Raw genomic sequence first — 26,875 nt, forward strand, 5'->3', positions numbered from 1 at the left:
TCTAATTATAGCAATGTTCTAGAGTTAGCACAATACCCTATGCCAGCATTATCCATCTGTACCATTTCCCCAGATACCAAGATCTTTAATTCACTGGCAGTCTAATGGCATGGATATTCTTGGGTGATTGCAACTTAAGACAAAGACAGGTAAAAGTGAAATTTAAAAAACAAAGTTAAAAATGAAATAAGGTACCTTAAAAGGAAGAGTAACAAAAGGCCAAGAGAAAATGAAGTTAAAATAGTTCCAATTCTTCTCAAGTCAGCACATTGCTGTCGCACACACCACAACTTGTGCACTGATTTATTTGTTACATCAGCACACGTTACTGAGCCATGTTTTAATGCACCATTGGAGAGAAGCAGACAGTGAATTCAAAAAGTTCTACAGATGTTTGCCACAATATACATTCATTAAAACTGCAACAAGTTCAAGGTTAACACAAAATAGAGTATTTATATATAGCACAAAATAGTTCAGAAGATTAAAAATAACAGTAAGCAGCTATTAAAATTTAAACAACCTTTCAAAAAATCACTTCCTAGAAGTATGAAGAAAAATACAACAGTAGTATTATTAGCATATGTTAGACATGATGCTCTAACCATTATTACACAATTGAGTCCATTTCAAAGGCCACTGGCTCCCAATTTTACTAATTCTGCCATTGGTTATTTCAATGAGATAGGGACTGAGGGTGCTGTGTAATATTTAAGGAAAATTCTTTTTTTCCCCATAATTTCAAGCAAAGATTCAAAAGCTAGAAATTTAGTCCAAATTCTTTTGCACATGTATAGCGTTGATGCAGAACATGTTGGAAAAAATTAACTTTGAACTTTTTCTTCTTTTAAACTGCTGATAAGTGGAATTAAAATTTAAATTTCAATTGCTTTATGTCATTAATTGTGCATGAGGCAATTGTGATACACAGTACGTACTGCAGACTTTTATGGTCCCAGGAAATAAAACTGCTGCCAGAATGCATTATGCCCAGAAGTAATTATCACTACCAGCCATGCTAAAGGAAAAGATTTGATAAAGGAAGCACTAATACATTAAATTGAGGTTTGACTGCTGGAGGTGGTAGTAAGGTGTTCTTTTGGGCAGGGATGGGGGGGTGAAGATGGGTAGGGAGTTGACAAAGAATTAAATGGTCTCATCTTCAGTGGTGAAGAGGAAGCTAAAAATAAACCATGGCTCACTATTTCAAATTCAAAGCAAAATCTTCTTGACATTAGTAAACATCAAAATTGCTCCAGTTTTAATTGCACCTTAAAATCTCTTTATAAATAGAAAAGCAGCATGATAGATACATAAAATCCAAATCACCAAAAAGTATAATAGATATTTGTAAAGTCTACGTTATCAGACCTTTTGCAGGTCAATTAAATGCAAATAGAATATATAATTTTTTAAATTATATACTTACATTTTTACAGCACTACACTGTAAATACTATATGTATATTTACAAGCAGCCAGTTCAGTTGCTCAAAGTACAGACTACCCCTTAGTGTATCCTGTTAACTAAAAATATTTAAAGGTTCATCAATTAAACCCACTGCAAATCTAAAATGCAAAATTCTAGTAAACATAGAACAAACAGTGCTGAAGAAAGACCATTCATTAAATGAAGTGTACTGGTATAAGTCGGCAGTTGTGCATGGTTAGAACTATTCACTAGATTTTGGGTCTAGGATTCCTTTTGTTTGTTCATCACATCTCTTCTTGATGGCTTCTATTGCTGCCAGTTCTTTAGCTTCTTTCTTTTGGTTTCTTGCCTCAAACTGTAACCTGTCAGTAGCAATAAAACAAATATTGTTTAGAAAAGGATGATATTGAATAAATAAGCCATTGCTGCAGGTATAGAATTCAGAATGCATCTTAAGGTGACACCTGCAAAAATTTTAGTTTATTTTTCTCAAAGGATTCTGTGTTTGTTGAGAAATAGGCATCTTCATCAAGTTACTTCCTTGTCCCCATTGGCAAGGTGGCTCAGTGGTTAGCACTGCCTCACAGCATCAGGGACCTGGGATTGATTCCACCTTCGGGTGACTATGTGTATGGAGTTTGCACATTCACTCCGTGTCTCCATGGGTTTCCTCCGGGAGTCCCGGTTTCCTCCCAAAGTCCAAAGATGGGCAGGCTAGGTGGATTGGCCATGCTAAATTTCTCCAAACGTTCAGGGATGCAGAGGTGAGGTGGGTTGCTTTGATGGTCAGCGTGAACTTGTTGGGCCAAAAGGCCTGTTTCCACACTGTAGGGATTCTATAGTCTATAATCTAAAAGTTATATAGCTACACAGATGCAAAGAAAATATATTCTTGACATTTGTCACAGTAATTGCCATTTTTGCTGGAATGCTTAAGCGTTAGATGCATGGATTTGTGCCCAAGCAAGAGATATTTGGACTAAGTGAAACATTCTTCAGTGCATTTTATTACAAATGAGCCAGATTTGGGCACATAGCTGGAGCATAAAGATTCAGATTTGCTTCAAACAAAAAAGCTACTGAAACAAAACAGACTATGTTTTCTCATCAAACATTGCAAGAGCTGCAAAAATGTCACAATTACAGCAAATATAGTAAGAACTGCTGACGCCGGAGTCAGAGATAACAGTGTGGAGTTGGAGGAGCACAGCAGTCCAGGCAGCCTCACAGAAGCAGGAAAGTTGATGTCTCGGGTCGGGACTCTTCTTCAGAAGTGGGGGAGGGTTTAGGAAGCTCTGAAAGAGAGAGGGGAGGGGTGGGCTAGGGAAAGTAGGTGGGATGGTGATAGGTGAGTGCAGGTAGGCAGTGGTGGGGAATGGTCAGTGAGGTGGGAGGAGCAGACAGGTGGGAGAGATTCTACACCCCAATCCCCACCACTGCCTACCTGCACTCACCTATCACCATCCCACACACCTTCCCCAGCCCCACCCCTCTCTATTTGTTTCAGAGCTCCCTTCCCCCTCCCCCATTTCTAAAGAAGGGTCCTGACCTGAAATGTCAACTTGCCTGCTCCCCTGATGCTACCTGGCCTGCTGTGCTCCTTCAGCTCCACCCGTAATTCCAACAGTTTTGAAATTGCCACGCAAACATTTAAATGGCTGTATTTTAAATTTTTTTCCCCCCTTTGAAATTCAAACAATAATAAGGCAGGTACATAATGCATTCCTAAAGCAAAAAGGTTCCTCAAGCTCCTATCAACTATTTTCCTCCAAGGACATGCACACCATCGATTCGGTAGAAGCGAAATTCCCTTTAACTCTCCCCAACAATATGCTTCAGTTTTAACCTCCGTAAGACTGTAAGCTATAGTAGCAGGATTAGGCCATTTGGGCTAGTGTGTCTGCTCCACCATTCAATCATGGCTGTTATGTTTCAAAAGCCCAGTCACCCTCCTTCTCCCAGTCACACTTGATCCCCTTACCAATCAAGAACCTATCTCTGGCTTAAATACACAGTGACATGGTCTCCACAGCCCTCTGTGACAAGGAGTTCCAGATTAACCACTCTGGTTGAAGAAATTCCTCATCATTCCTTCACTCTTGAGGCTATGCCCTCAGGACTAGTCTCTCCAACTGGTGGAAATATCTTCCCAACGTCCACCTTATCCAGGCCTTTCACTCTCCTGAAAGTTTCAGTCAAGTCCCAACTCCCCCCATCCTTATCCAGTACAGATCCACAACCAATCCTCATGTCAAGCTAGTCATCCCCACGATCATTCCTATAACTCTCATTTGGACTCCGTCCAAGGCCAACACGTCTTTCTTCAGATATGGAGCCCAAAACTGCTCAATTTTTGAAACACGATCTGACCAGTGCTTTATACAGCTTCAGCAGTATGTCTGTGCTTTTGCATTCTGGTCCTCTTGAATTGAATGTTAAGATTGCATTTTCCCTCCTAATTGCCAAATGAACCTGCATGTTAATCTTAATAGAACCCTGAACTAGGACTTCCAAGTCCCTTTGTGCTTCAGATTTCCAAGCCTTTCCACATCTATAAAAACAGTCTATGTTGGTGTTCTTCCTACCAAAGTTATAACCTCATGCTTTCCCATATTGTATTCCTTTTGCCACTCTCCTACGCTGTTCAAATAGTTGTGCAACCTTCCCGCTTCCTCAACACTACCTTAAGATAAATTGAGGAAGTGCAAATGCTGCAGAGCTGAAGATAAATTGCAGCAGAACCTCAAGGGCTGTGGGATGATAGCAGAATTAAACATTGAGTTAAGAAAGAAAGAGAGATGGAGAGAGGGCAGGCAAGACAGAGAGAGTGAGATAAAAAGGGAAGATAATCAATGAGATTGGAAAAGGGACAATGTGATGATACTATGGCTTTTAGAGGTGTTTTTATCCATTTTTGAACACAGGTTTTGAGCCATGGGCATTGAGCTGGATCTTTCAAGCCAATTAACTAAACAGCTTGTGAGGCCTTTTTCCATGTAAAAAAAGTGTTCAAACGGTAGAAGCAGCATGAATGGGTGGAGTCAGGCTCCCACAGAACCAGGGTTTCACTAGCTGCTGGGTTTTGAAGCTGGTTGCAGAAGCAGCTCCATCTTTCTCTCTGATACAGCTAAAAGCCTGGGCTCTCTGTCTCACATGCAATTCTGACAGCAGAAAATCCATTTTATTGACTTTGCCTTTGCCAAGTGTGTGTTTATGGGATGTTATGATAGTGCTGGTTAGTAGTTAAATAATCTATAATTCTGTTCAATTTTCCAACAGAGTTAAAGTTATACCAATTGTTCTTTCCGCTGTTTGTTATTTTTACTTGTGTTACGATTACAAACAAAAAAGTGTGTTTTGCTTAAAACCGAGAAGAGTGACCAATCGAATTACTTCTGGAACACAGATCTTACACTTGCTCTTAAATAAGAAACACTAGTGTCTAGGCTATCTCCTTGATACATTTATAGGAGGTTTAGTCTATTCAAAAGGGACGTTTTCCCACCTGTTCTTGATTATTCTTTGGACAATGTGGTCCGTGGTGAGATCATTCCCACTATTGATGGATTTGAAGATGTTACGTCGTTTAGGCTCCTGCAGCAAGGGTAAAACACAATGAAAAGCTTGAACACTCAAGAAATAGGTTAAACAATTAAGAACTTAAAAAGTAATGAACTTATTGCTTATCTTTATTAAAACTACTGTTGGGCATCTTCATTCCTGTTGGAATATCAAGCACTTAATACCTCTTGCATTTTTCTTACGTGGCAAAAAACGTCTGCAGCAAGAATACAGAAATATGGTCTAGATCAAGACATTTGGGTTTAAAAGTAAATCACTGATTTGACATGAACTTGAATGAAGTAAAAAATAAAATGCCTGTATAAGTACTTCTTTCCACATCCGGTCAAAATATGGAACATGCTACAGGGATTCAAAAAAGAAGAAAATCAGTTAAAGTACAGTTTATTGTGCCTGCATAATGGAACATCAGCAGAATACACAAAATATTTAGCTCAAATTTAACTCATGGTGAAAGTAGCTACTGACCAGTTTGTCCCAGATTTTGATTGATATGCAAGGAAACTGCTGCTACAGATTGCCAAAATTAGCAGTTCTTAGTAAGCAGCTGGAAAAATCTGGTACTGTGTATAAATAGCTAAGTGTTCTTAACATTCAATATTTGTACAACGTTGAAATGGTTCTTCCAAAGAGCAGAATCAGCTCCACTTGCTTAATAAATTAAGTTTTGTTTTGGAAAAACTCACTTTACACTGCAGAGCTGAAAACAGCAGAGATATACAATGAAACTCTTAAAAAGCACGTTCTAATACTTTTTTTCCTGGAAAGGCTAGCTGGAGACATTGAAGAGCAATAAAGGATATGCTGAATAGTTAGTACAAATAGAAGAATTTCAAAATTTTTCAATTTTATTCAATAGTTGCCAGTTAGGTTTGAGCATCCCTGGACTGGAAAATAGACTTATTTATCAAGAAAAATTGCTGCCTAGTGACCAGGTTGAACAAGTTTGCCCTTGCATTCTACATTACTCATTCTAACCCAAAACAAAGCATTCAGAGACCACCTTGGAAAACCTCATTCTAACGTCTCGGAGAAGTTTCAAACTCCCAAATGTGATACTTTGATGTCTGCAAAACTCCTACAGCTATCAATTTCTCAATCACTCCTTGTTGCCATCAATGGCCTGATCCCCAGTAAAATAGTTACTTGCTTCCACTCTAACTATGAAGTCTTTATTTTTGAGTCCTTTAAGTCCACAGGGAGCATAACGAAATACAACTAATTCTGCCCCATTTAAAAAAAAAACACCAGATCTAGCTGGACTATAGTAAGCTCTACCTTGCACTCTACATTTCAGATTGGAGCTGTAGTGAAGATAATTCAGACTTCTTATCTCCATTACCAATCATCTTCCTAAACCTCTCCATAACTCACCTCCAATAGGCATGAGGGGGCGATCGTGGACTGAAGTTTCCCCAAGGGATGGCGACCATCTGTTCAATTATCTCAACTGTGTCCTTCAGTCTCTTCTGGCCTACCACGCCAAAGTTCCTCCTCTGGCCTGAACCTGCATAAATTTTCTACCACTCCTCATTTTGTGAGCCCAGCTTGTGCACAATTCTCTTTGGCTCCATTTCCACCAAACTAATGGCCATATAACTTACCATAGAATTAGTAAATAGATGTAGCACAAAAGAGAGGCCACTTGGCCCAGTGACTGCAAGAACAATTCAGCTAATCTCACCCTCCAGATCCCTGCAATATTTTCTCTCTCTCTCTCTCTCTCTCTCAAGGGGGAGAAAGAATAAAAGCAACACCAGGAATGAGAGCTGACACATTTTTGTGACAAGGAATTAAACATTAAAGTACTTTAATTTGACACAAATGCTGATTATTTTTAATGTAACTTCAAGTGGATGAAGTTAGAAATAATGGCTTGGCCATTCCAGTGGACAGACAGCTATTGGAATACCCTGGAAAGAAGTTGCATCTAGACCACGTGGAATTCTTGACACCTGACTAAGGGAACTAAAACTTCTGATTGAGGATTCCAGGCATAGGGGAACTGCCTGGAATCCTGAAAAATAAAAAAGTTTCAGGTGAGGTTTCAAAGGGTTCCAACTCACTTAAGATTAATAGTTACCCAAGACAAGGTTTGAGCATTAAAAACCTATTCTAGCTTCCTCATAACTGTGTAACAGAACTCCAGATTTACAACAGACCTCCCAACTATGAGCTCTCCCAACCTTGCCAGAGTGCAGCAGACAAAATATTTTGTCTTGCAATATCCGAGTCATTAGTTTTGCATTTATCTTCCATTATTGCATCAAGACTGTTGGCCAGAGTTGTATAGGTAAAAGGCACTGATCAGTTGTGATCAGATTAAATGCTGGAGAAGGCCTGATAGGATGAATTTAAAATAAAATCACTGGTGGGACTTGGGCATTGCTAGCTGGCCATCATTTGTTGCCCATGAGAGGTGCCTTCCAGAGTTGCTGCAATCCACATGGACTTTGTAGCGACTGATGCAACTGAGTGGCTAGCTAGGACATTTCATATGGTAGTTGAGTGTCAACCACATTGCTGTGGGTCTGGAGCCACGTGTAAGCTGGACAAGGTGAGTATGGCAATTTCCTTATCTGAAGGACATTCGTGAGCCAGCTGGGCTTTTCCAGCAGTGATTTCATGGTAAACATTCCAGATTTTTCAATAATTGATTTCAACTTTGAATCTAGGTCCACAGAACATGAGCTGAGTTTATAGATTAACAGTCTAGCGATAATAGCATGAGACCATCAACTCTCCTACTTGAGTTCTAGTCCATTTGCATGAAAATCACAATTTATCTCAGCATTTCAGGATTCAATGCAATGGTACATGTAACACATTGGTGAACTTTCAAGGTCATCTGTTAGTATAAACTTAATAAATCCTTCCCTGTAAAATGTCCTAGCTTGGCTTGCCTTTTAACAGATCCTAAGCATTAAAGGGAGCAACTCAAATCCATCAAATAATCAATTATTTGCATCCATGCCTTTCAAGTCAAAAAAAGTGTGACTGGAGATGTGCAGCATTTTTCCTTCATCTTTATTCTCCACAGCTGCAACCATCCTAATACTATTGCTGTAAGTAAACTTTCAATTTTATTGCAAATTAATGAATGTTCACAATTTAATCTTTAAAAAATCATGCAAGATATTGATAACATAGAAATGGCTGTTTGTAGATCATGGCTACTTCGTGTATGAAAAACTTGCAACGCAGAACACAATTACAAAATTAGCAACTACCTTCACAAAGCATTAGATGCTGTCCCACTAAATCTTTTTGATCAATTTTACACAGATTGTCAACTGTTAAGACTCAAGAGTTGAATGATCAAATACTATGTGCAAGATGCATATAGATAAGTGACTGGTAGAATGGAGACGATCATTGTTAATAAATTGTGTTCATGTTGGATTCACAATTATCTTTAGAAGCTAACAAGAAATTTAAGAAGCTCAAATTATGTTAGATTTGCTTTTCTCACAAACCTTGGTCTATTTTACAAGCAGGACAAATTAACATTCAAAATATTCTTAGATTACTACAATGAAGATAAATAGCATATACGCATGCTACTCACACTTTGTCACTTAGAAGGTCAAAAACATCTTAGCTGATTGAAGGAACTGGTTAAACAGCAATGTCAGATGTTTTAAAAATTATGGTACTGATCATGGAAAGAACCAAGACTTGCCTTATGTACAAGAACTTGGTTTTCAGAAAACTCAAGATTATGCACAGACTAGAAAACAAGCTTTACAGTTTTTGTTGAAAGGGATCAAGCAGGTTTGATGCTTCAAAAAATCATTTAAATCAAAAACATTAAAAGCGTCCAAAGTATATGAAAAGCATCAAACATGGAAATGTAAAATGCGCTAACATTAAGTACCCAAAATGCAGGTGGCAATTGTCAATGTACCGCTTGCACCCAGCAAGAGCCTAGATAATGAGGAATATCATGGACCTGTCAGGGTTCTTTCACACCAATTGGAACAGTTTATAGACAGACAGACTCCTCAACGGAAGGCCCAGATCTCCATTTATTGACTGGCAGGTTGTGTTACGGCACCAGCACTCTCAATCTTTCCACTAACTGAGACATCTACAAATTTTCTCCATTTCTCACCTCCCTTCAGAATTATATCCTGCAACTCACCTGGGTCGGTACAAAGTCAGCCAAGAACCCTGGCACCATCTGCTTGGTTAACAGCCCACTCTCGGCTGGTGCAAAGCTGGCAAGGGGCTCCTGCGAATTACTGATCAAGATATTCCAGGCTGACACTCCCTCTATTCCTTCTACTCAGCCACTACCCCCCAAAAGATCATTTTAAATTAAGTCAGACTCCTCAACCAACAGTTGGTCAGAAAGCAATTGGTATATGTGAATCCAAAAGATTCCTGTATGGTGACAGCAGGCCAACTACAATGACTGCACCTCAATGTCCAATCACAGATTCTGCTTCTGGAGGAGCAGCACTAATGTGATTTGAAGAACTGGAGCAGTGGGCATGGGGGAAATGTAACTTGCGACTGCAGGAGGATCTCCCACGATCACAGGTCCTCCAATTAATGTTCCACAGTCAGTTCTTATTCTCAGTGACTGACAGTTCGGGCTCGTTTTATACATTAAGTGAGTCCCTAAGGTCTGAACATTATTTAAAGTACCAGATTTCTGTGATGTCAGAATCATCAAAATCCTCAAGCAACAAATTTTTCATCCATATAAAGAAACATATCTATTACAAGCTTTGTAAGTGTACAAGAGTTCGGGTGACAAATCTTAACTTACAGCATATGGGTCTGAAGAATCCTTATCAGCAATTACTTCTGTCTTTCCGTGACAAACCAAGTCAACCTGGAAAGAAAATATTAACAAACAGTTCACAAAGCTCATTCATCACTTCATACTGAATAGATTAATAAGCAACAGAAAACAGCTTGGATATGGCTCAGCTTCAAGGTTCAAGTCTTTGATGTCAGTAATCATTTCTTTCCCCCTTAAACCTCAAAAACAAAAAATATTTTCAGATCATCAAAATGGGTGTTTGTTTTAAATGAGATTTTTAACATTCCATTTCAGCCTTTTTTCCTCTATCCTGAAGACTTTAAACATCATGCAAGGGTACTGGTTGATCTCTTATGCTATCAACTGATGGACATTCGATCACAGTAACTGTTGGCAGGCGAAGTGCCTGGAGTATCACAAAGCATCTTAAGTTGCACACTGTACAGAAATGAATAACAAATGTTATTTAACAGTGGCCAGGTGCAGGTTGATCATCTCCATAAACTAAGGGAACAAAGGTAAAATCAATCCTTGACCGTAAACCTGGAGGCCCAGCTTCAAGCTCAGACTGCTCCAGAGATGTACATCTCTGAACAGGTTGATTAGAAAAATAGGTTAATTTTGTCCAAAGGCCATTGATCTGAAACATTAAAATTTTATTGTTCTGTTTGACCTGTTCAATATTTCCATGATTTTCAGAGCGTTTTCGTTTAGTTTTAAAGCAATTTGAGTTTATAGAACAAGGACTCTCTAGACAATGAATTGAATAATTTCCTGATCCACTATTGAAAATCCATACTGTCATTCAGATTACAGACAAGCAAGGTACATTTCTAACAGGGAGAATTATCAAAATAAACCCAGAGTTAAATTTAGTGAAAACTGATTTTATTTTGCCCTCCCTTTCTCTCACACACACACCCCACCACAGCAAACATTCAAGGGTATCAGAAAGTTACCACTAAATGGTGTTGTATCTTGTCAAAGTACAATACTGAGGTTTATCAAAACAAAGAGATAGTTGCGCAATTTTAATTCATCAAGATATAACTTCAGTTCGTATTATATTCAGTTTATATTTTTAAGTACCGAAGCTTCAGAAATGTTCTATTTATTCTGCCTTTGATTCACAATTTAAACAAGTGGCCACTTATAAAACAAGTAAGAAACAATGATCACTGATTATTTTGGTGTCTTATGAGGTAGAGTCAATTAAGGCTTTTGAAAGAGAACAAAGCAAAGACAATTGGCAGCTGAGTTGTTTGAGTCATAGAGCTGTACAGCACAGAAACAGACCTTTTGGTTCAACTTGTCCATACTGACCAGGTATCTTAAATTAATCTAGTCCTATATGCCAACATTTGGCCAATATCCCTCTCAACCCCTCCCATTTGTATTACATCCAGATGACTTCTAAATGCTGCAGTTGAACCATTCTCCACCGCTTCTTCTGGCAGCCCATTCCATTCATGCACCACCCTGTGAAAAGGTGTCCTTTAGGTCCCTTTTGAATCTTTTCCCTCTCACTTTAACCCCATGCCCTCTAATTTTACACTCCCCTACCCTGGGGAAAAGATTTTGGCTATTAGCTCCATCCAACCCCCTCATGATTTTATAAACCTCTATAAAGTCACCCCCCAGCCTCTGACACTCCAGGGAACATAGCACCAGCCTATTCAGCCTCCCACTATAGCTTAAATGCTCCAATCCTCGCAATAGCCTTGTAAAACCTTATTGAACCCTTTCAAGTTTCCTTCTTAAGCAGAGAGACCTGAATTGCATGCAGTATTCACTGACTAGAATTGCACTGACCAGAGACTCAGTATGGACTGTGATGGAAAGAACATGATTCATATATATTTTCAACTATGACATTTGGGTTTTAATGATCAAATTTCAGGTATTTCTGCAGGCATGATGATTTGTTTTTAGAAAATTGAAAGAAACAGTTCAGGGATTTGTTTACATTCAGGTTTATTTTAAATGAACAGTGTAAACAGCAGTGAATTAGGTTCTCAATTTAGGTCAATATTGATTTATTTTTATTTTGGATAGAGGAAGACACCCACAGGGTGTTGGGGGCAGGGGAAAAGCTTCTTCAGTTTCAGTTTGGGGCAAGTCTGTAGAAGTCTTGGCTGAAACTGAATGTATATAACAGATGCTCCTGACAAGGTTAAATGGTGTAGGTCAGTGTAAACGAGTTTAGTTTAAAAGTTCTTGAACAGAGGTTTTTGGCTGCAAACCTGAATAGTTATTTGGATCTGAGAAAGTCTAAATTCAGTTGTATGGAAGATCTAGGAATGGGTCATCAGATTCTCAAAATTGAAGCCACAGTTAACATTAAGCCTTATGGTAATGACAGGGAAAGGAATCATCTTCGATGTGAGCACCATAAAGGAGTGCTTAAGGGTTTACTGGAATTGTATTTTACCAGGTTTCAAATCTTTAAACTTGTGATATGCAAATAGTTTGGTTGATGCTACATCACCTTAATTTCTTTTGCTTAATAAATTTGGTTGATAGACTTGAATCAATTATTTGTACTATTTAGTTACAAATGAGTAATGGCTTTATTTGTTTTACAACATGATCAAATGGATGCAGCCTTAGTGAAAACAGATTTTAGCTTCCTCTCTTTTCAGTCTCTCAACGTCTCCCTCCCCCACCCACCATTGCTCTGTGATGTCATACCATTAATTTTTGCTGATGGTATTACCAACAATACCTTAGGTACTGCAAGAATATTCGTCAAGTATTTGGGCCAGGATTTTAGAATTATACACTTATGTTCATTTTGTAGGAACAAAAGTTGAGTTTTAACAGGATTTAGTGTTTCTGAATACAAATTTTTGAAGATTAGATCTCAAAAGGAGGTGCCTACTGGCCATTCACTGGTTTCAGTTAAACTGAAGTTAATTCCTTACCTAATGTCCATTTTCAAACTTGAATAATCATACCTTGAAGTGATCCAGTAAATCAGCGGTCACAGAATAAGGAGCTCCTATTACTACTTCTGACACATACTAAAACAGAAAGAAAAACACTCGTTGCACCAATATTCAATAAATCAAGACTGAAAGTAATTCATACATCAGAAAACCACAGAATAATTTTAAAGTCATTAAATATTCAAAATACAATCCATCATACATAACACTTCACTCACTCTGCAAGCCAGTACGCTTAGTGTTCTTTCGTGCACATTCATTATTGGGTAATTCTTTCCTTTGTATCTATTCACTTCCTACAAAAGAAAGATATTGAATAAAAATACCAATGCCTAATTTCAAGCTTTGACTGAACATAAAACATATACCTATAGTTAAATGTTTAATCCTGCAATAAAAGTACTGCATTCATACTGGACAAACTCAAAGCAAGAGGGGAAAAAAAACAAAAAATAACATGCGCATTGATAATAAAAAGACAGTAACAGACACCACTCAAAAAGGAAAACATAGCCCAATTATAAATTATGCAAAAACCTAATGGCTTAAACTACACTAAAACTTCTGTTTAAATCATGCAGTGAGATTTGTACATTTAACAGAAGGGCAAAAACTGCGTTAATGGAAGTTACTACTCCACAAATATGTTCCAGTGTTTAATTGTGCAAGTACCTATACGCAGTATAAAATAGTTGCGATGTTGTAACTTGTGAGCTTACATAATATGCTTCCTTTCTGTACCAGCGTCAAACATGAAAATGGCAGATTTAAACTTGTAACAGGATAGTGTTGAAATATTCACACTACCTGGGCTCAAGCAGGAGATTTCCTAGCATTCTAAACAATAAAAGTGAACATGGTGATTCCAAAACAAAATGAAAACCTTACAAGCATAAAGCTTTCACCACCTCTTCCTAGAAATTAACCACAGCTTTAAAAAAAGGTAAATGTGATAAAACGTACTTAAAATTGAGCAAGTTGAAAACCTACCTGGTCAAAATGCAGACCAACAATAACATAAGGTCTTTCTGCCAACTTGTAGACATTTTCTAGAAAATCTACATGACCAATATCTTTTCAAGTTGTAAAGGAATGCCAAAGTAATAGACAAAGCATCTCTGTTCAGTAGAATGCTATAACATCAACAAACATTAACTCAATAAAAGGATACGGAACAAGTCAAACGCTCCAGCCACGTAGATTATGGTATCATTTGGTTCAGGCTCTTTTCCAGAAGCAAACTGAATAATTTTTTGGGAAGTCTGTAAAAACTGAGATACTCCAGTCCAGGGGCTGTGACCTTTTGGTCCCTTTCAAACAAAGGAAAAAACATTTTAGGATGCCTGCAGTGACTTTACATTTATATAGCTTTTTGATAAATCAGAAAACAAAATGAAACATTGTATACTTTCTTATCTCTACACCATGTAAGCAAAGTTCATCTTTATTGGATGTAGTGGGATAATTTAATCAGTTTAAATCTCAACAAACCAAAAGGTGCTATAGACTCTTGCTTTCAAAAAAGAAAAATCAATTGAGATAAAGATTGTGTTAGCTCAAGCAATTTCAAGTTGCTAAATTTTGGAATGAAGTGTCACCTAGCACAAAACATTTAATCAACATTACATTAAAATAAAAACAACTTAGAGAGTTAACAAAACATTGGCTGCAAATGTACGAAAATGGTCCAGCAATATTCTCTCGTTCTTAGGGTGCATTCAGTACTATATCCAATTTGTTCACAATTTGCTAAGATTTATAAACGATAATTCAATTATAAGCAGGCTTCCACTGGTTAGGTTTAAACATCAGACTCCCAATTCTATTGAAACTAAAAGTCTCCTGCATCATTCCTTAATCAAAATACCTCTGACACTGTGATAGAGTACTACTAAGCCTCTGCTTTGTTTAATCACTGAAAGGCTAAACAGCTTACGTGAATGCAAGACAACTGCTACTGCATCCACTGTGCCCGGTGCGGCTTCCTCTACATTGGGGAAACCAAGCGGAGGCTTGGGGACCGCTTTGCAGAACACCTCCGCTCAGTTCGCAAAAAACAACTGCACCTCCCAGTCGCAAACCATTTCCACTCCCCCTCCCATTCTCTTGATGACATGTCCATCATGGGCCTCCTGCACTGCCACAATGATGCCACCCAAAGGTTGCAGGAACAGCAACTCATATTCCGCCTGGGAACCCTGCAGCCATATGGTATCAATGTGGACTTCACCAGTTTCAAAATCTCCCCTTCCCCTACTGCATCCCTCAACCAGCCCAGTTCGTCCCCTCCCCCCACTGCACCACACAACCAGCCCAGCTCTTCCCCCCCCACCCACTGCATCCCAAAACCAGTCCAACCTGTCTCTGCCTCCCTAACCGGTTCTTCCTCTCACCCATCCCTTCCTCCCACCCCAAGCCGCACCCCCCGCTACCTACTAACCTCATCCCACCTCCTTGACCTGTCCGTCTTCCCTGGACTGACCTATCCCCTCCCTACCTCCCCACCTACACTCTCTCCACCTATCTTCTTTACTCTCCATCTTCGGTCCGCCTCCCCCTCTCTCCCTATTTATTCCAGTTCCCTCCCCCCATCCCCCTCTCTGATGAAGGGTCTAGGCCCGAAACGTCAGCTTTTGTGCTCCTGAGATGCTGCTTTGCCTGCTGTGTTCATCCAGCCTCACATTTTATTATCTTGGAATCTCCAGCATCTGCAGTTCCCATTATCTCTGCTACACTAGTTTTTTTTTCCTCCCTACGCTTTAATGTAGCATATTTCTTGGGGAAATTTTGCAGTCAGTTCTATGTCAATTGAAGGAAAATATTGATCAAGATCTACATCTTAAAGTTCCACTGATTTGTTCAGGTTTTTTCTTAGCATCCAACCATCTATGCAACATGACGTAAGTGCAACAAATTAAGGTAGTTGGCGATTCGTTTGGTATCCTTGCTGATAAGAGCAACGACTGGCAGGTTCTGTTTCAAATTGCCACACGAAAGGTGGCTAACAAATGTTGGTGCAAGCTGCTTTGGTTATTATCACCTGTTACCAAGCTGATCACGATGGTGTATCCTCAGTCTTCTGCCAGTATTGTCCAGGTGCCCGAATCAATGTTTAAGGACTTCATGGCTTGCTCACAAGTATCCTTCAAGCATACCTTTGGGCATGTGGATCCAGGTGCATCACCATGGACACAAGTTGTCACATTTCAGATGTATATCATGGTATTAAGAATACAGGCCTCAAAATCAACATATGGTTCCCATGAGTCAGCTTAACATGTTGTTCATTCCACACTTTTAGGGGTCAGGAAAGGCAGTATCTGCTTTCTTTACAAATATATTGAGTTCAGTGCTAAGAGATGGATTGACTTTCACCAGAAGCTCGAAGTAGCAGAATGTTAACCACTTCTAGCAATGAGAACAGGACAGAGGCGTGCCAAGTCTGTTCAATGACTACAGTCCACTGGTCATGGGAAACAAGTTACAGGTATGGGGACAGTAAGGGTGGCCGATGCTGAAAGCTGAAGTCAACAAGGGCGGAGCTGGAAACACACAGCCGGTCAGACAGCATCCAAGGAACACGAAAATCAATGTTTTGGGATGAAACTCTGACAAAGGGTTTTGGTCCAAAACAATTACTTTCCTGCTCCTCGGATGTGTCTTACAGGCATAGTAAAGTGTTTGTAGCTGATGTCTTTATCAAAATGTATTATATTTTCATTCTTGTTTTCAGTCTGGATAGATTGTAGAGATCACCATCTTACCTAATGTATAGATAAATGCCTTCCATATCTGCAGTAAAGGAAATTTCAAAAACATGAAGATGCCGCTATCAGATGGGGCTAGGACACAACACTGTTTCATTTCACTCGTCACCAAAATAGTGAGAACTTGTCTTCTCAAAATGTACAGTACAGTGCAGTGTATTTTGTTGGGGAAAGACTCCTGGACGACTGAGCAGAGGTTTTTGAGATTACAAAACTAAGACACATGGAGGTATATCCTAATCCCAGATTTCTCTTGTAGCTGATTTTTCAAGATGATCTTGCTTACTATAAATCAGCCAGCATAGAAATGACAGAATATAGTCAGAAGCACAATCTGGAAGTCAGAGTTGTACAGCATGGAAACAAATCTTTCAGTCCAACTCATTTGTGCCGACCAAACAGCCTAAAAACTGATCTAGTCCCATTTGCCAGCATTTAGCCCACATCCCTCTAACCCCTTCCTTATCACGCACTCATCCAGCTGCCTTATAAATGTTGCAATAGTACCTATCTACACCACATCCCCTGGCAGTTCGTTCCACATATGCACCAGCCTTAAGCATGATCCAAGAGAAATCCATACCAGGTGATGCCAAGGAATGAAATGGCTCTGTGGTTATCATGATGATCTTTGTATTTATCAACTAACATTAAATATTTGTTTAAAAAATGATGCTTTTTGCAACATGTTCTGTCAATTGGAGCCCATTTTCAAAGAGGTGATTATGAAGACGTGGTAGGACAGACATTTTGTGGCTTGAGTGAGTTCAGCAAAAATTCAAAATTATTTTTTGAAACTGTACAAACAGTGAGTTGGACAATGATTTATACTGAGTGGACATAAGAACTTTATCAGGCAACTTTTCAGGTTAGGAGGAGACATTACACCATGCCTCTAGATACAGAAAACAGAAGTAGGCCATTGGGCCCATTGAGCCTGCTCACTGTTCAGCCTCATGGCTAATTCTCTACCTCAATACCATGCTCTTAGAACACAAGAGCATAAGGTTCTTGAGTAGATCTGTAGCTGGGTTGGCCTGGAAGTGGGGAAAACTATGCCAAATGACACAGTGCTACCCACGAACAACTATACTTCCGACATGGATACCGCAAGAATCAGGTGTTACCACGCAAAGCAAGATACAAGCCCCCTCCCACCACCCCCCATCAACAACCCACACGCACACAGGACAGCAGAACACAATGGCTGCAGCATGGTGAAGGCAACGATCAACGATGCAGCACACAACCGGCTCCATAGATATGACACAGAAATTACGTGCCAAAAATCCCTATTCCTACACACTGCCAACCTAGACTGGAAACAGACTTAGAACGAGCCACTGACGTCAGTCAACAGATAACAAGAACCAAGAAAAGACAGATCCTACAAAGAAGAACTAGCCAAACTAACCCAACAAAAAGGCAACCACAGGTCTGAAACTTGGATAAGAAACCTTTCAGACAGAAAACTGACAAACACAGAGGAAGCTGTTCTAATACATGGACTCAACAACAACCACAGAGATGCTAACAATACAGAATTTCTTGCCACACTGAAGACCAATGGCATTAATGAAGAAACACAATAAGCTATAAGACAGACAGTGCTCCCGACACTGGCCAGAAGGAGCGAACTTGACACAACACATCAGAAAGGAAGGCCCTACTGAGAAGGACTGAAAGAAACCCAGAAACATCATAATACCACCAGCAGACAAAGGCGCATGACAGTAATACTAAATAAATGGGACCACCTCACTAAAGCACAGACGCTACTAGCAGACATGGACACAGCTGCAAGTGCAAATAGACCTGACACCACAACTGGGAAACCATCTACACAGTGAAGAGACTCAAACAGACTAGACAGATTAACAAATGGCCTACCTAAAAGTAAAACCAGAATGGACAAACACCCCCCAATTCTACACCCTCCCAAAAGTGTACAAACTGGAAGTACTCCTCAGACCCATAGTCTTCCCTCCCAGCCACACCAACACATAGGTTAGTCAAGGATTTACAACAAAGACTAAAGCACTTTGTCAGCAAGTCACCCCACTCAATCCACTCAGCTCAGGAGTTCGTCAAAGCCTCAAGGACGTGAGAATAGACTACGATGAGACCATGGTGTCATTTGACGTTACTGCCCTATTCACATTAATTGATGTACCACTGGCAAGAGAAATACTAGCAACACTGCTAAAAGAACAAGACCCAAGTGACACTATCTCCATAGACAACATGCTGAAATTACTGGGCCTACGTCTGATGACCCACTTTACCTTTAACAGCCAAATCTATGAACAGATCAATGGGACACCCATGGGGTCACCTATCTCTAGACTAATAGAAGTGGTGATGGAGAGACTTGAGAGCATGGCCCTCCTGCAAATTCAAACCAAACTATGGATCTGATACATGGACGACATTTTCATCAAACGGGCCAAACTAGAGGAGACATTGAAACTAATAATAAAACAGCACTCTCACAAACATCAAATTCACCAGGGAAGAGGAAAAGAACGAACGGCTGCCATCCCTGGACGTCATGCTAAGATGCAGGGCCAACTGGGAATTCCTGCTGAAGGTACGCAGGAAAGCCCCACACAATGACCAAGTATTGAATTTCAACAGTAACCACCCCAACACCCACAAAGTTGCATGAAAACACTATTTAAACAAGCAACAACACACTTGCAACCCAGAACCGTGCCAAAAAGAAGAACAGTATTTCCAAGTAATTAAGGAAGATGGATACCTAAACATCTGGATCTGACGATGCCTGTCACATGAACAACAGGAAGATACTGCATACCCTAACACACTCATCACACCACCATATCTGAAGTGACCACAAGACTCCTACAACCATTAGGCATCAGAGTAGCACACAAACCCATGTCAACCCTACGCCAACTTCTAACTCGAACCAAAGACCCATTACCCACTTTGGACAGACCAACATAATACGCCAAATTCCAAGGACTGCGACAAGCATTACATTGGACAAACAAGAAGAAAATTGGCCACAAGGGTACATCAACACCAACTAGCAGCAAAAGACAACCAATACTCACTCATCTCCATTCACACAGATAAGGAGAACCACCAGTTAGACTGGTACAACACCAAGATCCTAGGATAGGTCAAACAGAGACAAGCACAGGAATTCCTAGAGGCCTGGTTCTCCACCAAGAAGGCCATCAAACACATAGAGCTAGACTCTATATATACATCACTGCAAAGGAAAACTGGAAGTGAAGTAATCATATTCAAAAGGACCCCAGAGTTTAAATACCAGGCAGGAAAACAATAGCACTTCATTGGAGGCTGCACTGATGATGTTTACCCAGCAAGGTAAATGAGAAGTTTGAGAACTAACAAATCAGCTCGGTGAGCCAACCAGCCACTGCACATAAGAACATAAATAGAAGCAGGAGTAGGCGATCTGGCCCATTGAGCGTGCTCCAACATTCAATAAGATTGTGGCTGTTATTTTTGTGGACTTGGCTCCACTTACCTGCGAACCGCTCCCCCCATCCCCACCCCGCCCCACCACCACCCCGTACCATGACCCTTCATTTTTTCACTGTTCAAAACTGTATCATTGCCTTAAAAACATTCAACAAGGTAGTCTCAACTGCTTCACTGGGCAGGAAATCCCACAGGATTCATAACAGTTTGTGTGAAGGGGTTCCTCTTTAACTCAGCCCAAAGTCTGTTCCTGTGCTCTCAATGTTTTCAATAACTTTAGTTTTTAGAACTCTATTTCTTTCTCAAAATGTATTGTGACTTGCCTCTCACAGCTTTCTGTGGTAGAGTATTTTACAGGTCCATCACTAACCAAATGAGTAAATTGTTCTTCATCTCAGTGTGAAATGGCCAACCACGTAGTCAGAGATGATGACTTCTTGTTCTGGGACCCCAGGGCAGGGAGTGGGGGTGGGGGGGGGGTGGGTGCTGGAAATCATCCCTGCATCCAGTCTCCCTAGCCCTGTAAGAATTTTATATGTTTCAAGGAAATCCTCTCTCATTTTTCTGAACTGCAGTGAATACAGGCCCACTTGAATCGCGGATTCAATTTAAATCAACTCCTTATAAAGTGGAGACAGGGAAAAGTAACAATGGGAACTGCAGATTCTGGAGAATCCAAGATAATAAAATGTGAGGCTGGATGAACACAGCAGGCCCAGCAGCATCTCAGAAGCACAAAAGCTGACGTTTCGGGCCTAGACCCTTCATCAGAGAGGGGGATGGGGTGAGGGTTCTGGAATAAATAGGGAGAGAGGGGGAGGCGGACCGAAGATGGAGAGAAAAGAAGATACGTGGAGAGGAGAGTATACGTGGGGAGGTAGGGAGGGGATAGGTCAGTCCAGGGAAGACGGACAGGTCAAGGAGGTGGGATGAGGTTAGTACGTAGGAGATGGAGGTGCGGCTTGGGGTGGGAGGAAGGGATGGGTGAGAGGAAGAACAGGTTAGGGAGGCAGAAACAGGTTTTGGGATGCAGTGGGTGGAGGGGAAGAGCTGGGCTGGTTGTGTGATGCAGTGGGGGGGGAAGGGACGAACTGGGCTGGTTTTGGGATGCAGTGGGGGAAGGGGAGATTTTGAAGCTGGTGAAGTCCACATTGATACCATTGGGCTGCAGGGTTCCCAAGCGGAATATGAGTTGCTGTTCCTGCAACTTTCGGGTGGCATCATTGTGGCACTGCAGGAGGTCCATATGGACATGTCATCTAAAGAATGGGAGGGGGAGTGGAAATGGTTTGCGACTGGGAGGTGCAGTTGTTTATTGCGAACCGAGCGGAGGTGTTCTGCAAAGCGGTCCCCAAGCCTCCGCTTGGTTTCCCCCAATGTAAAGGAAGCCACACCAGGTACAATGGATACAGTATACCACATTGGCAGATGTGCAGGTGAACCTCTGCTTAATATGGAAAGTCATCTTGGGGCCTGGGATAGGGGTGAGGAAGGTGGTGTGGGGGCAAGTGTTCACTTTTGTTTTACTTGTCTTTGTTTGTAACCCACACTCTTGCTCCAAATATACCATCCTTTTAATATTTATTTTGCTCTTTAGTTATTTAAAATAGGTCTGCAAGACCAAACAACTTTAAAATCACTATGTCCATCAAAACATTGTGCCCTGAAAACCAAACTAATTAGATAACACCAGTGAATGATTCAAAAGAATAAGGTGATAGCTCAGTTTGTACTCATTGTACTAACTCATTTGCATAGGCAAACAATTAACTCTAAGGATCACTGAAATTAGAGCATCACTAAAACAAGTGTAGAATTGGCTTCAAGGATTGAACAGCTTACACCAACACAACTAAGAACGCTCACAGTTAGTAATCAAGTCCTGTGTGTAATTATCATGGGAATGAAGGATGAGGAGTGAAATTCAAACCACACTACCAGTTACAATGAGGCTAAGGAAATCCAGTCTTACATAAGTTGCTGATTCTCAAATGAGACAGAGAAGAAACGTTTTAAAACAAATCTCTCATGAAGGCTGTCTCTGGCAAGTCTACATTGGCTCAAATCATTTCTGAAAGCGCCATCAAAATTTCTCTTCAAAAATTCAGAGATTTTGATTGTCTCAGATTTAATTGTTTAATTTTGTTTTCCCTTGCTAGGTCAGACATTCATACTGTGTCATGCAGAACTCTGCATTAAACAGTTTATCCATTTTTTTTGTTGCAAGGAAATAGCTGTTTAAAGAATAAACCAGTGTTTATTAATCAAGCAATACAGATTTGAAATTAGCATTATTTTCTGGAGTACAATTTTTTTGGAAGCGAGAAACTTGGTGTGGAATGAATGTTGATCTGCAAAATGCTGGATTATGATTCACTTCTGCGCTTGTTGTTAGATGTAGTTCGAGCTTTAGTCTTCCAGAAACTGAACAAAAATTTGTCAGGTACTGTAATACCTACAAGTCACGACAGAACAAGACAGATAGAGCAAGAAAGACAAACTGCCATCTAGTGGAAATATTTAGACAAACATCTTACTTTGGTTGAACCTTCTCTGCTGTTAGAACTTACATACATAGTGCTCCAGAGATTACACATGCCTAAAGACAAAACGCTCTCGTGGCAATTGTTAAGAGAATAGAAAAAGACGAATATGGTTACCTTTTGAACCAAAAAAACTCAAAACAGCTCAGTTAATCTAATTTTCTTGCTGTTTTATAATAACCAAATTAATTTCTACTAATGACAAAGATGACAGTTAACACTGAAGATAGTTATATTGTTAATTTACTTTTGAAGTATGGCTACTTTATTAGACATCACCATTCTGTGACACAGCCACACCTGCCCTCTTGTACCAAACAAACAACACACACACTCCATAAGACATTGGCTGCACTCTATGCCTTTCAGCCCATCGAGTCCGCTTTGCCATTCAATAAGATCAAGGCTAATCTGATAACACCCAACTCCAATTTCCTTTTTCCCTACACCCTCAATTTCCTTATCGATTAACTATGTTCAAGAGAGATGGACAGATTTTTAATGACCCAGCCTCAACATTCCTCAGCAAGAATTGTGCATATTTACTGAGAATTCCTCATCTGTCTTAAAACAAGCAGCCCCTTGAGATTACACCCTTGAGGGGGGTGGGGAAATCCTTCTGCATCTTCCTTGTCAAATCCCCTAAGAATCTTGCACCTTTCAATGAGGTTGCCTCTCATCCTTGTAAATTCCAATCATTACATGCTGAACCAACATAACTTCACCTCATAAGACAGATAGAGCAAGAAAGACAAACTGCGATCTAGTGGAAATATTTAGACAAACATCTTACTTTGGCTGAACCTTCTCTGCTGTTAGAACTTACATACATAGTGCTCCAGACTTGGTTCACTAGCCTGACACCTTCTCCACAGTGCTTCAAATGCCAGAACATCTTTCTGGAGACAAAGGGGACCCCAAACAGTTCACTGTATTCTACCTTTGGTCTGATTAGTGCCTTGTACCAGTTTTATGAAAAACTTCCCTATTTTTACACACCATTCCCTTTGAATGGAAGGTCAAGATTCTACTTGCCTTCCCTGCTACCTACTGAGCTTGGATTTTAACTCTGTGATTCATACACAAGGACTCCCAAATCCTTAAGTTCTGTAGCTTTGTGCAGACTTTCTTCATTCAAACAAGATTCAGCTCCTCTCTCCTTCCTGCCAAAGTGCATAACTACATTTTCCCACATTTCTATTCCATTTGTCAAATATTTTGCCCATTTGTTTTAACCTAACTATATCCCTCTGCACTACCATCCTCACCACTTTTCTTCTCATCTATGTGCCATCCACAAACTTAGCTACATTACATTCACTTTCCTCACCCAAGTCATTAATATTTAATCGTTAATAATTATGGGTCTAGCACAAATTCTTCTGGTACTCTATTAGTTATAATTTGCCATTCTGAAAATCCCCCCCCCCACCCAAACTTTGTCTATGTTAGCCAATCTTCCACCCATACTTATATACTACCCCTAACACCATGGGCTCTTATCTCACCAAGTCGCCTAATGTGTGGTACCTTATCAAATACCTTATGAAAATCCAAAGATATTACATCAAATTACTCTTGGGTTTTCCTCTAGTTATGAAAAAGTAAACTTCAAGCCTATTTTCATAATTGCCAAGGGTGTTTTAGACAATGTCAGTTTTTGAGAGTTTTTTCCTCACGTGAAAAAAAAAGGTCAATTTATAACCAGTTCATTCTGAATGTGTTAAACTTTTCTGACTTTTGTTAAGATCGGCAAAATACAGAAAAACATTGTTGGTTGCTCTGTAATTCTAGAGGCTGCTAAATAAACATGAACATTCTACAGCATAATATCTTATTGAACTTCTACTTACTTCACCGTTCCATTTCACTACTTTAAGATTGTTTTTGCTGAAGTGTCATTTTCTCTAGTAGCGATATACACAACTATGAAACTTCTTGTAATTCAGTGTCATGGAAGTCGGGGAAACGTAAATTTTCTTTGCTACTTAGAGTAGCAATTGATGTGAACAGAACAGGGTATCATATTTGGACTGTTCCATTTGAGATTGGCCATTTTGCTTAACATGGGGGAAAAAGCCTAATTTTCTTGCAAGTAGTTACATTGTGCAAAAATCATAACACTGGTTTAAGTGCAAGAACATAAAATTATGCTAATTCATAATGAAGGAATTAAAACAGGTAGGGAAAGACAGACCCAACATTATCAATGTAAACAAACTAAAGCATGCAAACGAATACAAAACAGAAACTGAATCAATACCTTGCCAAAGTTATCAGTGTGTTCCTGGTAGTCTGAATTTTTTTCCTGTAGAAATCGAATATTATATATTTAAAATAGTACGATCTCCAAGTTAGCTTATAGACTTCATTCAAATGAAGTCAATGTTATATTTGCATATCATTTCTCCTTAGTTGTTGGTACAGAACCTCAAGATAGGAGGCCAAATTACCTCAAAGTTAGTTTTTGTTCTAGATATGAAAATACTGTCACAAAAATTACTAAATTGAACTGCATAACAGCAACTTAATTTAAGACAGAAAATACCTCTTCAGTTCCAAGCAAAAGAATTTAAACTCAGATATGTAATAAAAGTACTAAGTTGAAAAACAGGCAGAAATGCTTCACTAGGCACAACCAAAATAAGAGGAAGATACTGTTTAACAGAAAACCTCCTGCTCAACCAAGTTTATACTTTAAACACTTAATTGGAATGTTTAAATAACTTCTCAAATTTTTTTTTAAAATAGTGAGGAAACTATCAAATCAGCTCCCATTGCAAAAAATGTCCAAATCAACAATGCAAGTCAAATTAACTAAATTCACTAAACTGGGCAGGCATATAATTCATATAGTGTGAAAAATAAGGTCAAGATCCTAATCATGCTAATTTAAAAAAAATGCAATACTACTTGTAACAAATAATAGAAATGTTTCAGTTTTAAATTAGCATGACAATTGCTCCTTCATCTGCACTGCCCACATCGTTCCTCAAGATGAGAAATAAACTGGAGAAAGCAATAGTCCAGAATCAGAACCACACAAAATATTACAGGACAGGAGAAAGAAAAAGCTATTCTGCCTATCAAGTATATGACAGCTCTCTGAAAGATGAGACTTTAGCAATCCCACTCCCCTACCTTTTCCCAACTACCCAGCAAATATTTTTCCTTTAGATGCTCATCCAATTCCTTTTTGAGAGCCACAACTTAAATATCTCCACCACTCTTTCAGTTACTGCATTCCAGATTATAATGTTACACTGATTCTTTCCCAATCACTAAATCGGTTTTAAGGTTTTCCATCTTTCTGCCAATGAGAATAATTTCCTCTCCATCTGCACTGCCTAGACCTTTCATGATTTTGAGCACCTCTATCAGATCTCCTTTCAATCGCTCTAAGAACTCCAGATTCTCCAATTTCTACATAATTGAGGTCTCATCTCTAGAACCATTGTAAATCACATTACTCATGGAGCCACAAGCCTTACTTTATTATACTGTGCATGGAAGCATTGATGCTAAACACCGTGCCAGAGGATTTTAGTCAATTAAGCTGTATTTTGTAATATTAAAGCATGCCATGCGCATTCACAATTATCCTTTGAGACTAACACCTTTAAAATGCTTGGCAATATGATTGAATTGCAATAAATCAGAACTCCACAAATTTCTTTCACATATTTCAATCCTAGCTTCCCTGGCTAAACTTCTACTAACTCAGTTTACTTTGAGTGACAGTAATATCATCCAGTAATTTGTATCTAGCTTATAATTCTACTTGATGTTAATGCACAAAATAATCAACTTTCAAAGGAAATAACTCATGTACCTCCGTACCAGCTGCTAACATGCTTAAAATGAGATAGGTTCCGTTCTTTAAAACTGATTTCAGCATAAAGGATTAAAGCACTCAAGTACAAATCTAACTGGCCTTCACAAATTAAATACATAATGCCAATGCTAGTAACACTTGGCACATTGGGGCTCAAAACCGCTTCCTTATAAAATTACTCATTTTACTCACAATGTTACTGTGATGAGCTTTAGTCATGAGGAGCATTCGACCAACCAGATCTGTAGTAGAAACGCCCTGTGTACGTTTACACTCTCTGAAAATTTTTAAAAAAATCAGAAAGGCTCAAGTATTGTTACTCATACTTCACAGTCAATTGATCCATAAAAGACTTCACTACTGCACTAGTTCCTTTGCTACTACAAGAAACCTTCGTCCACTCCTTTCACACTTACCTGATTATTCCAGTACTTCCTGGCTGGCCTTCGTTCTAAAATAGAACTTATTAAAAAGACATTTACTCATACCCTAACTCAGCCAATCACCACTATACTTGC

The 26,875-nt window shown here is 39.5% G+C and overlaps 1 protein-coding gene across 1 annotated transcript in view; it reads right to left on the reverse strand.

Annotated features, from left to right (window-relative positions):
• Nucleotides 1–289: 289 nt before the first annotated feature.
• Nucleotides 290–26,875, reverse strand: part of pcyt2 (phosphate cytidylyltransferase 2, ethanolamine) — a 42,872-nt gene continuing 16,286 nt past the window's right edge. The window contains exons 5-13 of the mRNA XM_048554913.2: nucleotides 26,550–26,634; nucleotides 24,786–24,830; nucleotides 13,907–14,045; nucleotides 13,726–13,808; nucleotides 12,954–13,031; nucleotides 12,745–12,810; nucleotides 9,791–9,856; nucleotides 4,937–5,025; nucleotides 290–1,793 (exon numbers count right to left, since the gene is read on the reverse strand). Of these exons, the coding sequence (XP_048410870.1) occupies nucleotides 1,673–1,793; nucleotides 4,937–5,025; nucleotides 9,791–9,856; nucleotides 12,745–12,810; nucleotides 12,954–13,031; nucleotides 13,726–13,808; nucleotides 13,907–14,045; nucleotides 24,786–24,830; nucleotides 26,550–26,634 (772 nt within the window). The 3' untranslated portion in view covers nucleotides 290–1,672. The remainder of the gene's footprint in view (nucleotides 1,794–4,936; nucleotides 5,026–9,790; nucleotides 9,857–12,744; nucleotides 12,811–12,953; nucleotides 13,032–13,725; nucleotides 13,809–13,906; nucleotides 14,046–24,785; nucleotides 24,831–26,549; nucleotides 26,635–26,875) is intronic.

This window comes from Stegostoma tigrinum, chromosome 22 (genome assembly GCF_030684315.1).
Source record: "Stegostoma tigrinum isolate sSteTig4 chromosome 22, sSteTig4.hap1, whole genome shotgun sequence".
NCBI lineage: Eukaryota > Metazoa > Chordata > Chondrichthyes > Orectolobiformes > Stegostomatidae > Stegostoma > Stegostoma tigrinum.